Below are 13,782 nucleotides of genomic sequence, written 5' to 3' on the forward strand. Positions count from 1 at the left end.
TTCAAGTTATTCGGGAAGTATGAGTTTCTTTACTCTGACATCTATAAGCGATCTAACCAGACTTTTCTGCAATCATTTCCAACATTTTCTCTATAGTCTGATGTAAACAGATATTACTATAAAAAGAAATATTGAAGGTAATGAATATCAAAGTACTCATTGTATTACTTATTTTGCATTTCTTTTACTCTCTTTTTTTTTTCGTTCATTTTTGTAGTCATTAATCAATCTAACCATTACAAGATTACCTCGAGTTGACATCCTAATAATTTTTGCAGAAGCTTTCAGATTCAAACTCATTAACAATAAATTTAGCGTGGCCAGAGAAAAGATTGAAAACGGTTACGTGTTAACCTGATTAAGCCAAATACATATGAATAAAACTAGTCACATATTTACCGTTTATCCACGTTAACCGATTTTCACCAATTTGTTGGATGTGAAGGATATCAAAACAAAAGGATTCGGACGAACAGGGGAGGCGCGCCGCGGCCTTAAAAGGCGCGACGCGGCCTACTACATGAAACAGAGCATCAGACTGGGATTCTGGGAAACCTACTGTCCGGAGATTAGCCTTTGAGGTGCGGCGCGGGCTCAAATGGCGCGGCGCGGCTTCGTCTGGCGAGAAGTTTTCAAATTTATGTTTTTCTTGTTCTCCAAGGTGTTTTTGGCCTATATAAGCATCCTAATGTAACCCTCAGTTGTATCTACGATTTATATCAATAAAATCTCTCTAGTTGGTCCGTGGATTAAAGTAATCGACATTCGATTACATATAACCACGTTAAATCTCGCGTCTTTAATTCTTTGATTATTGTTCTTTCGTTTGTCGATTGTGGAAGGGTAATTCTCTGAAATTACTCTATTGTTTGGGTCCTATAATCCTTACAATTGGTATCTAGAGCTCAAGGTTCGAGTTGGGAACGATGGCGGAAGACGGTAAATTAAAGATCGAATGGTTTGATGGTAAAGACTTCGCCTTTTGGAAATTGCAAAAAGAAGACTACTTGTATCAAAAGAAACTTCATCAACCTTTATTGGAGACTGAACCCGAAGGCATGAACGATGCCGATTGGATGCTCTTGGATCGTCAAGCTTTGGGTGCGATTTGTCTTGCACTCGCCAAGAACGTTGCAGGTAATATTATGAACGAAAAGACAACGTTTAATTGTTTGAAGGCACTCTCCAACATGTATGAGAAACCTACGACGGCGAATAAGGTTTTTCTCATGCAACAATTTTTCAACACGAAGATGAAGGAAGGTATGAGTGCAACGGATCATATCAACGAATTCAACAATCTTGTCTCAAGATTAGAGTCGGTTGAAATCAAGTTTGATGATGAACTAAAAGCACTAATCTTGCTTTCATCATTACCGGAAAGTTGGTCGGGTACGGTTACCGCGGTTAGTAGCTTGACCGGTACTACTAAGCTTGCGTATGAAGGAATTAGGGATTTAATTCTCGGTGAAGACACTCGTAGGAGAAGTTCGGGGGAATTGTTATCCGGTTCTTTGTTAAGTACCGACAACCGTGGTAGAAAAGTTGATCGTGGTGTGAAGAAGAGTAAAGGGAAGTTCAAGAAGAGGTATCCATCGAAAGGCCGAAGTGACGTTATTTGTTGGGGTTGCAATCAAAAGGGGCATTATCAAAGATATTGTAAGAATGCTCAGGTTAAAGATGTTAACTTGACCGCGGAAAATACGGGGGATGCACTACTATCACACCTCCAGTTAGGGCCTGGGCGAAATGTGATTCAATATCATAATACATACCAACATATTATAAAATGAGAACAAATACTATATGAATAAAACCAAATTTGCAGCGGAAGGATTAATAATGTCGTTACAAGAATTATAAATTGTTCAAATGCAGAAAAGTAAACATGCGATAAGTCTTGATCCTAGCCAAGTAAGTCATCACATAAGCAGTAGATATAGAGGTCCTGATCATTCAGTACCTGAGACAAACATGCTAAAAGTGTCAACCAAAAAGGTTGAGTGAAATTCATAGGTTTAACAAATATGATTGACCGTTTGTTCTTAGACCACAAGATTTGTTATAAAAGTAGATCACGCAGATCCAAAAGTAGTACTGATTCGTGATATTTTAGACTAAACGTTTGTTTTGTTGCCCCGATGATAAGTTGACAGTACCTTATCACCATGTTTAAATCATTATTAAGTAATACAAAGACATCGCGGTCAAATGTATCGGGGACGTTACTCCCGATAGGCCTACCCCCAATAATTAAGAATGCCTTATCCTGAAAGCAATTAAAAAATATCACTGTGGGGTCTTAGTAGCATAAGCTAGTCATAGTACAGTTTAGGTTCGTGCTTGTGTCTAAGTTGTTTAAAGTATAAAAGCAGCATGTGTCTCACCCCAGTAAGTATAAAAAGTGCTATAGCAATAAGAGTGGGGCTATGAAAGTCACCTTAGTAATTCGGTGAGTGAAACTATTCCTTAAAGAGAAAGTATGGATGATCGAAGCACAGAGAAGTCAACCTAAGAATAAGTTGAGAATAGTTTAGATGTTTTGCCCGTATTATGATAAGTGTAAGTATTTTCTTTTATAGTAAGTTTAAAGAAGATTTATCGTTTTGGAAAGGCTTTTCATACTAGACAAGCTTCCAATCTAACACTTTCAATTTAAAATGGCCTTTTCAGGTCATAGGTTTCTGAGCCACAGGATCCTTTAACTCGGTAATCCAAACTCTCCGCCTAGACTTTCGAGCGTCCATCCACTCGAGAAAGATCAAGATCTATACCCATCTAATATACCGTTCCAATACGTTTTTAGGTGCGCATAGGAATACAACACTTTAAATACTTTATACAATAAGTATTTACTTAAGTTCGATTGTATTATCGTTATTAAGATTGTTTGGTTTTTAAATCCTAATAATAAGTAGGATATATTTAAGTAGGTAAACAAGTGTTATACATAGAAATTGTGTTTTATGAATGGGTATGTATTAATATCAAGTTAATATATATATATATATATATATATATATATATATATATATATATATATATATATATATATATATATATATATATATATTTATTTATCTTATATGTTAAAATATGTATAGTTTAATTTTAAGTTTTATGTCAATATAAGTACCAATAATTATCTAAAAATGCTAACAAGTGTTTTATTGATTTCATAACAGTAAGTGACATGTATAAAACATTATAAAAATTTTCTATACATAAATATTAAGTTTTATGTATTAAATATTAAATTTTTTTTTATAGCTAAAATACAAATAAATAGATAAACAAGTTTAACAACACATTTTATATTTTTCTTAGGTTCTACTGACCAAAATAAACTTAGAAAAAATTTATAAATTTTTGTTATGGTGTAAAAGTATTTATTTCTAATTTCTTTTTCGGTTCAAGATAAATCAAAGTTTATAAATTAATAATTATTATATCAACTCAATTAATTCATCTAAAATTTTCGTATGCCTAATATAGTGTATTAAGCTTAGAAAAATTATTTGTACATTTATATTAATAGTTTAACTATTTAATTCAACTTTTGTATTGTTTTTAGTTTAAATTCGGAATTAAATAGAAATATATAATTATTAATTCTAAAAATAATTTTTATAACTTTCTTATTAGTTCCTAAGTAATTTCCATTGATTATTGTAGTCATAAACATGTTATATCATTAAATTCTATTTTTCTTTTTAAAACAGATTTTCTGGTACTGTAGCAAAAGTAGAAGAAAATTCAAATTAATTATTTAAAATGACAAATAAATCAAACATAAATTTTTATAATTACTTTTATGACCTAAGGAACAAGTAAAAATTATAAAACATAATATATAAAATTTTTTACTATTTATTTCTTCATTATCTATATATACCGAATATAAAAAAATCAGTTTTTGATTTTTAATAAATATAAATTCGAATGTATAATTCATAAAAATAATTTTTATAGTCATTAGGATACTTAATACTAATTATCATGTATTTACATTATTTATTATAATTAATTTCTTATTTATTTGGTATTTAACATAAAACTAGCACAAAAATATGATAAAAACTAAATAAAAACTATAAAAATAATATAGAGAACTTACAAAAATAATTTTTGCAGAGGTTTGAGAGAGAATTCTTCAAGTTTTTGGTGTACAAAATTTGTGAACTAGGCTATGGTATTTATAGTTACAATTTTTGGTAAAGAGAAAATAAAAAAATACAAAAGTTTATATAAAAAAATAACTAGTGTCTTGTAAAAAAATTAAAAGTATTTATGGACAGTCATGCCACCATTTCAAAATATAAATAAATAAAAGTAAAGTTAAAAGTAGGAATAAAATAAATAAAAGTGGATCTAGATCTAGTTTATATATAAAAAAATACTACTTTTTAAAATATATATATATATATATATATATATATACTTCATAGTTCTAAAAATGTCAACTAACTAAATTTCTATTTTTATTTAATTATTAAATACGAATTTTGATAAATATAAATATATATTCGGTATTTATAAAATTATAATTACTAAATGTGGTTTTTATTTATTTAAATTATTACTTTATAATTTTATTTGTTTTATATATGTTACTACATTTATATATACTTGTATTTATTAATTGTATAATATATTAACTAAATACAAAATTAATATAAGTATTTTATATGCAATCATGTTATGACATAAATTTTTTTTTTATTAAAATTCTTACGCGTACGTTGTTGAATAAAATTTATTATTCGTTTAACGTTCGTTAATTTCGTATGTATATAACGACCTTTTATTAGTACTTAGAGTTTATTCATTATACTTAAATCTTTTGTTCGGGCATTATATAGATGGAAAAATGAGGGTCGTTATAGTACCTCCCCGTTAATGAAAACTTCGTCCCGAAGTTTTAAGTGGAGTTCCCGTCTGCTTCATCAACAGTTGGGAAGAGATGGGGGTATTTTCGTATCATTTGGTCTTTGCGTTCCCAGGTATATTCGGGGCCTCTACGCGAATTCCAACGGACTTTAACAATAGGTATGTTGCTCTTACGAGTCTCTTTGACCTCTTCTTTCATAATCTCTATAGGTTCTTCGACAAAGTGCATTTGCTCATCAATGCGGATATCATCCAAAGGAATAACAAGAGTATCTTCGGCGAGACACTTTTTCAGATTTGAGACATGAAACACATCATGTACTTGACTTAGTTCAGCTGGAAGTTCTAATCGATACGCAACGGGACCGATTCTTTGAATAACTTTGAAAGGTCCAACATAACGCGGACTGAGTTTACTTCGTTTACCGAAGCGGATAACACCTTTCCAAGGAGATACTTTTAACATAACGTTATCTCCAACTTGGAATTCTAACGGTTTTCGGTGAGGGTCGGCATAACTCTTTTGTTGACTACGAGCGGTTTCTAAACGCTTCTTGATTTGCACGATCTTTTCGGAAGTTTCATGAATAAGTTCAGGACCAGTTAATTTTCTGTCCTCAAGTTCATCCCAACACAACGGAGATCTACATTTGCGACCGTATAAAGCTTCGAATGGTGCAGCTTTAATACTAGAGTGATAGCTGTTGTTGTAAGAAAACTCGACTAAAGGTAGGTGTTTATCCCACCCTTTACCGAAATCGATAACACATGCTCGTAGCATATCCTCCAAAGTTTGGATAGTTCGTTCACTTTGACCGTCCGTTTGCGGATGATAAGATGTACTCATGTCGAGTCGAGTTCCAAGAGACGCTTGCAAGGATTTCCAGAAATTGGAAGTAAATCGACTATCGCGATCCGAGATAATAGAAGTAGGGACACCATGACGAGTAACAATCTCTTTAACATAGAGTCGAGCTAACTTTTCCATTCTGTCAGTCTCTTTGATTGGTATGAAATGTGCAGACTTAGTGAGACGATCAACTATGACCCAAATCATATCATTGCCATTTGCAGTCTTATGCAATTTTGTGATAAAGTCCATAGCTATACCATCCCACTTCCACTGTGGAATATCGGGTTGAGTTAGAAGACCAGAAGGCTTTTGGTGCTCAGCTTTGACTTTCGAACAAGTAATACACTTACTCACATAAGTAGCAATGTCGCCTTTCATGTTGGGCCACCAGTAGAACTCTTTCACATCCTGATACATTTTACTAGAACCGGGATGAATAGAATACCTAGTCTTATGTGCTTCATCCAAGACTAGTTCACGGAGATTACCATAACGAGGAACCCAAATTCGATTACCAAAGTATCTTGTACCATTGGACTTAACTTGCAGTTGGTTTTCGAAATTTATAGGTCCTTCTCCTTCGATAAGTGTAGGTTTGATAGCTTCAACTTGAACTTCGCAGATTCGAGAGATGAGATTCGATTTGATCTTAAGATTCAAGGCACGAACACGCCTAACTTCGTCCTTTCGACTTAGAGCATTGGCAACTACATTTGCCTTTCCCGGATGATAGTTTAGTTCACAATCATAATCATTTAACAATTCGAGCCATCGTCTTTGTCTCATGTTTAGCTGTTTCTGATTAAAGACATGCTGAAGACTCTTATGGTCGGTGAATATCGTAAACTTAGTACCGTATAGATAATGTCGCCACATCTTCAGAGCGAATACCACAGCACCTAACTCCAAATCGTGTGTGGTGTAATTAACTTCATGTTTCTTTAATTGTCGGGAGGCATAAGCGATAACCTTCTTGCGTTGCATTAGAACACAATCGAACCCTTGTTTTGAGGCATCGCAGTAGACAACAAAATCGTCGGAACCTTCAGGTAAAGATAAGATCGGAGCAGTGGTCAACTTCTCTTTCAGAATCTTAAATGCAGACTCTTGTTCTTCGGACCACTCGAATTTCTTCCCTTTGTGAGTTAACTTGGTGAGAGGCTTTGCAAGAAGAGAAAAATCTTTAATAAATCTTCGGTAGTAACCGGCATGTCCCAAAAATTGGCGAATATGCTTCGCAGTCTTTGGCACTTCCCAATTCTGAACAGCGGTGATTTTAGCGGGATCGACATGTATTCCATTACTATCTACAACATGTCCAAGGAATTGTATGGTTCTAAGCCAAAACTCACACTTAGAAAATTTTGCGTAGAGTTTTTCTTTTCTTAAGAGTTCAAGAATCAATCGTAAATGTTGCTCATGTTCTTTCTCGCTTTTAGAATAGATCAAGATATCGTCGATGAAAACAATAACGAATTTATCAAGGTAAGGCTTGCAAACACGGTTCATAAGATCCATAAATACGGCTGGAGCATTGGTTAAACCGAAAGGCATAACACAAAATTCGTAATGTCTGTATCGGGTGCGGAATGCAGTCTTAGGAATGTCGGACTCCTTGACTCTGAGCTGGTGATAACCGGATCTTAAATCAATCTTAGAATAAATGCTTGACCCTTGAAGTTGGTCGAATAGATCATCAATGCGAGGTAACGGGTAACGGTTCTTTATGGTAAGCTTGTTGAGTTCTCGGTAATCAATACACATTCTCAACGTACCATCCTTCTTTTTGACAAATAAGATAGGATCTCCCCGGGACGAACTTGGACGAATAAAACCTAGATCCAAAAGTTCTTGGAGTTGGTTAGAAAGTTCCTTCATTTCGGAAGGTGCTAAACGATACGGTGCTTTAGCAATGGGTGCAGCACCTGGAGATAAATCGATTTGAAATTCAACTTGACGAGGCGGTGGAAGACCAGGAAGATTTTCGGGAAACACATCGGGAAAATCTTTAACAACCGGGACGTTTTCAATACGCGTTTCTTCGGATTCGATCATTTTAATGTGAGCTAGTATGGCGGAGTAACCTTTCACAAGGTACTTACGGGCTTTAAGACATGAGATGATATTAAGATTGGAACAACTTCGTTCGCCTTGGATAATAAGAGTTTCTCCACTTCCTAACGGAATTTGAACGGTCTTATCGAAACACATGATGGCTGCTCTCAATGGACCTAACCAATCCATTCCAACCACTACATCGAAACTACCTAGCTCGACCGACAAAAGGTCTATCTTGAATTCCTTATCGGCTAGAATTAGGTTGCAGTTTTTATATATTTTATCAACTTTCATTAACTTCCCATTAGCCACTTCTACTAATCGTCTGGTTTGTAGGGTTTGGGGCTTTTCAGTAAAAAGGATGCAAAACTCATTTGACACGTAACTCTTATCGGCTCCCGTATCAAATAAAATAGTGGCATAACAATTATTGACGAGGTACGTACCGGTAATGACCTCATCCTCATCACTGGCTTCTGCAGCAGTAATCACAAAAGCACGACCTTTGGCAGTAGCATTTGCTCAGTAGCTGGAGTATCTTTCTTCTTTGGATAATTCGGGCTAATATGCCGCTTTTCACAACAAGTATAGCATGTTGGAGGAGCTCTAGCCAGAACAATGGCTCTATTCTGAGGTAGGGTTCTACAAGTCTTTGCAGCATGGCCTATCTTCTTACATATTGTACACACAGCAGTGCACTTTCCCGGATGATGCCTTTCACATTTAGAACAAAACGGATTAGTACCCTGATAACCGGGTCTCGTACCATTCGCCGGTTTCTTATTAACATTTTGAGCTGAACCCTGAGATGGTTCAAATTTCCTCTTATTGTCACCGTTTTTAACTTCGACTTGTTTATTAACCGAAACTCTCCTACGTTTAGCCATCATTAAACTCTGTGCCATGTGGATCACATCATCCACAGTAACCTTCTCGACAGAAATCACATTCCCTTGAACATCCTCGGTGTAGCGACCCCGACAAATCGTCAAGTGACGGCGTCAGCTACGTGGGTCCCATTACCTGATTATAAGTCTTTAAGATAACGTTTGACCAAAATATGTCGCCTTCATTTCAAAATAAAGATTGTTTCAAAGTTTACAAGAATTGTTCAACCAAAAGTTAAGTTACAACGTTATAAGTACGATTGAAATCTAGGCGACACGGTTTAAAGTAAAGTCAAAAGACGCTCCATGAAATGCATGTATACTCGACATCGGATGCAAGTATCAAATAGTAAGCGGAAGCATGTTTCACATATCGTGCATGACCTGAGAAAAACATAGAAATCTGTCAACGAAAACGTTGGTGAAATCATAGGTTTAAGTAAGTAAGTACAAGTGAACCACAAGATTTGCATCAATGAAATAATAGTAATACATTCCAAAAGTTTGTTTCACGAGCACCCAATTATCAAAGCTTAACATTCCTTCCATTGTATACCCCATCACTTAGTGCTAGAACAAACACTGATTCTCGAAAATATATTTCATCCGTAGACGGTAGCGAACCGTCAAAGATGAGGGTTGTCAACCCATATGGCCATATAACATAAGTTCTCGCTTACACCCGGCAAGTGTAACTAATGATAATCGAATTGAGGATTTTTGTTCTAAACTCGTATGTAGAATGTTTGTTTTCCCGTTCTTGTGTTCACTTAGTTCAAAAGAATCGTTTATGTTTTCTCATCCCAAATATAAGTTCAAAAAGAGTAAAAGTGGGACTATGATCTCACCTCGAGTGCACGAGTATAAAAGTACTTCAACAAGTAAACGTGTGCATGAAAGTTGCTTAGCCTTGACCTAAACAAGTAAGTTATATCAATTAACCGGTTACGACACAAGGTCGGGTGAAATGTGTTCAATTAGTCCTATGGCTCGTTACGACTCGAATAGTATAGCATGTGAATCACGTTGTCAAGTTTCATGCAAGAATCAAGTATAAAAGCATGTTAGAACGATTGTAATAAAGTTTGAGTTGACATTTCAAAACCTTACCATTAGAAAGGAAATCTTATTACGTTTCCAACGATATTTGATTCATCAAAAACGGAGTTACGGTCAAAAAGTTATGGCCAAAACAAGTTTGCTGAAGTTCGGATGAAACAGGCAATTGTCACGGCGCGACAAATTGCTCCGCGGCGCGACAAATGCCTATGTTGAAGGTCAGAAAGCTTGAAAAACATGTTCTAAAATCACCCTTTGGGCCACGGCGCGACAAATTGCTCCGCGGCGCGACAATGGCCGTGGCCTGGTCCCTGGCCTGTTTCACTTGTTCAAGGCTTGGTAAAATTTCAAACAAACGCAAAACTCAAACCGTAAACAATTAGGAAGCGTATCTTATACCGTTGGAAAGCTCTTTTGACAAGGAACACAACTAAACATGTTTCATCAAACAAAAACAACATTTTCCATAACCGATTTCTCGTCAAGTGATCGTTTAAAAGTCCATTTTCAAAGTTTCAAGTTCATCAATTGCATTTTAAGTTTCGGGAATCCAATTTACACATACGATATGCCGTTTCGAAGGTAATTAAGCATACATTACAACTAATCACTAACAATTAACATTCCATGGCATTCAAGCATCAAAAGTTCATGTCAAGAACTATCAAACCCTAGTCAAACATCACAAAATCAATATTCATGTTTTTGAAGTTTTCTTAATCAACCTACGCATCAAAACGAAGCTAGTGATACTAGTAACACAATTAAAACATGCACTTTAACAATCTAACAACATTAACTCATCCAAAATCAAGGATTAAGCAAACCCATTTCAAGTTCATGCTAGTTACTCCAAAAACAACAAATCGAGCAAACCAAACATATATTCATGTTAGACTTGAGCCATAGACACTAACTAACACCATTTCAAATCAAAAACACGAATTTAGAGAAATCTAGAGTTTTAGAAATGTTACCCAAATGAGATGAAGTTGGTATCAAATTGTAGAGGATGAAGAGAGGATTCCAAATATGTAATTTGTTTTGTTGTAAGCCTCCTAAATCGAATTTAGATGATGAATGATTGAATTGGGTGTTGTGTGTGTGTGTTCTTGCTAGAGAGAAAGAGAGATGAGGGAGATGGATGGAAATGGATGGAGGAGGTGAAGTGGTTGACTAGTTGACCTAGTCACCACTTTGCCCACTTGTCAACTTAAGTCCCTCATGTTTGTAGTCGGGTGCGGGAATTAACCAAACGAATATTTTTAAAACGCTTGAGTAAACGGGTGATGTCAAAATTAAATAGCGGGAATATAATGAACGTTACTCACGGAAACTATTAATTTAAATACGAAAGATTATGTTTTAAAAAAAAAGACGGTGTTAAAATTAAATTTAACGGAAAAACGCGGGATGTTACATTATCCACACCTCAAAAGAAATTTCGTCCCGAAATTTAGTTGGAAGTAGTAGTTGTTGAATCTTCCTCGAGATCTTGCGTTGCCAATTCTACGAGTGAGGGAGAAGTACGTTCTAGGGTATTTCAACGAATTTTGACGGTCGGGATCATACGATGTTTTAAGGTTTGGCTTCACGATTTATGGTTTCAACCGGTCCTCCTAGGAAGTGAGGGTTATCGTTGATAGTGAGTTCATCAAAGGAGATAACAAGTTCTCGTTTCGCAAAACACGTCTTTGAGTTGATACATCGAATGTAGGATAAACGAAGACCCAAAATGAGTCGGAAAAGTCTAAACGGCTAGCGACGGGTCCAAAACACCCCAAGAATTTAAAGGATCAAAATATCGCGGATTTAGCTTCCTACGTTTCCCGAAACGGATTGCACCTTTCCAAGGTGCGACTCTTAACGTGACGCGGTTTCTCACGTGGAATTTGAAATGTTTACGTCTAACATCGGCGTAGCTCTTGGTGATTACGAGTCGCGTAGGGTTTTACCTGAATATGAATAAATTTTCTCGGTTGCTCATGAACAACCTCGGCCCCGGTGAATTGATCATCGTTTACTTGGTTCGACAAGGGAGAATGACGTTTCCGGTCACATGTGGTTTCAAAAGGAGTGACGTTAAAACTTGAATGAAAATCATTGTAGTACGAGGATTCGGTTAAAGGAAAATACTTTTCTCAAGTAAATTTGAAGTTGGTAATACAAACTTGTATTATGGTTTCCAAGGTTTAAATCACATGTTTGTTCGGTCCGTCGGGTTGTGGATGGTACGCGGTACTCATGTCTAAACGCGGTCCCGAGGCTTCTTGTAAAACTAGAAGTGAAACGAGTATTTCGATACGGGATAATTAACAAAGATACACCGTGTTGGAATAGAATCTCTTAAGATATGTTTGAACGAGTCAGTTAGGGTTCGAAAAAAATGTTCGTTAGGACTATTCACCCTCGTGGCGAATACTTATGTAATATGAGGAGTTTCTCTATCCATGGAGAAATGTTACAAGGAGTTTCTTTAAACGGAAATGCGAACGGTAAAGATAGTAGTGAAATGAGGACTTAGAATAGGATGAGTTTACATCTCGAGGTTGCCATAACGTGCCTCTAGTTGTCAAAAGTTGAAGTCTGAAAGAGAAACGAGGTAGTACACGTAGTTGTATAGTTCGGGGTTGAATAATAGTTGACCGATTATCAGAAACACAAGGGCGTTACGTCAAAGAAGAGTGAAGTATCGTTGGATTGTGTGTTATCTTAAATCCCAGTAATATCAGACGGTGACGGTGAAATAACAGAGGTAGGTAGTGTGGTACGGGATGACGAGAAAATTGATCGGATCCACAATTTAGTATTCGAATTCTTCGTGCAAAATAACGAATTTTAGTTATGTTGATTTTTGAGACGAGAGAGTATGCCTTTCGGCGTTCAAGTAGAAATATTTCCATGTTTGAGTTCCATCTAGTGCTATACGGATTTAGCTAGGAAGGTTGGTGTGAAGAATCACATTCAAGGCTCAGACATGAAGAGGTTTAAAGTTTTCCTTAGTGAGTTAACGAGTTTAAAAGTCGTGTAACACGAGAAAAGTCAGGAATGAATCTTCGGTAAAAATAGACGAGATCTAGGATTTTACGAATACAAGTCTGAGTTGAGAGAGTTTCATGATTACGTGTGGCTTGATTTCGAGATTGATTGTAATGCCTTGACCATTAACATCATGGTCTAGAAAATTTGACTTCGTTTAACAGAAATTCTCACTCGGAGAATTTGGTATAGAGTTGCTCTTTTCTCAAAAGTTCGAGACTAAGATGGTGATGTTGTTCGTTTTCCTTCTTTACTTGAATGAGTTAAGATGTCATCTATAAATACGATAACAGATTTGTCTAGATAAGTTTGCATACGTGGTTTAGGAGGTTCATGAATACGGACAGAGTCCTAAATAAATCGAATGGTACTAAGAGAGATTTACAACTAACGTTGCGAGTTCGGAAAACTCGTCTCCCTTAACCCCCAATTGTGGATACGAGGAAGAGGGTATCGGTTTCCAACCGAAAATTACTTAGTTCACAATATTCTATACATAATTGTAGGGGAAAAATTTCTCCTTAACAAATAGGTTTCGAGCTCCCTAGTTCTATAGGCGTCAAGTCATAATTCTTAACGTATATCCTCCAATAAAATTTATAGGCTCACAATATTTATCCATTGGTCGCTTAAATTGCCTAAGTAGTATCTAGGGGAAAAAGGTGGAATGTAAAGAGTACAAGTCAAAGCCTCGGTTGTAATACGTCTAGCGGTAACCGAATCGAATAAGTATGAAATATATGGTTTGTTGTGAAGGAACGTACCCGTGACTAGTCCATCGTCGTCTCGGGCATCCTAGGTGTCGATGTTGAAAGTTCAATGGCGTGCGTTGGGGTTGATTTTCTTATTTGGGCACACATTCCTAAAATGACCCGGTTGGCCACATTCGAAGCAAGCACCCGTTCTGTGTGCGTTGGGCATCTTTCGAGTGACGGGTCCTTGGCGCCGGTGGCGAAACCTGCCACATCCTTCAAAGTGATGCTTGTGGCATTCGTT

The 13,782-nt window shown here is 36.0% G+C and overlaps 1 protein-coding gene across 1 annotated transcript in view; it reads left to right on the plus strand.

Annotated features, from left to right (window-relative positions):
* The first annotated feature begins 926 nt into the window (after positions 1-926).
* The window catches only part of LOC139848825 (uncharacterized), a 32,015-nt gene continuing 19,159 nt past the window's right edge, over positions 927-13,782 (plus strand). The window contains exon 1 of the mRNA XM_071838515.1: positions 927-1,056. Coding sequence (XP_071694616.1) covers positions 927-1,056 — 130 coding nt within the window. The remainder of the gene's footprint in view (positions 1,057-13,782) is intronic.

The sequence above is a fragment of the Rutidosis leptorrhynchoides genome, chromosome 5 (genome assembly GCF_046630445.1).
Source record: "Rutidosis leptorrhynchoides isolate AG116_Rl617_1_P2 chromosome 5, CSIRO_AGI_Rlap_v1, whole genome shotgun sequence".
NCBI classification, from domain to species: domain Eukaryota; kingdom Viridiplantae; phylum Streptophyta; class Magnoliopsida; order Asterales; family Asteraceae; genus Rutidosis; species Rutidosis leptorrhynchoides.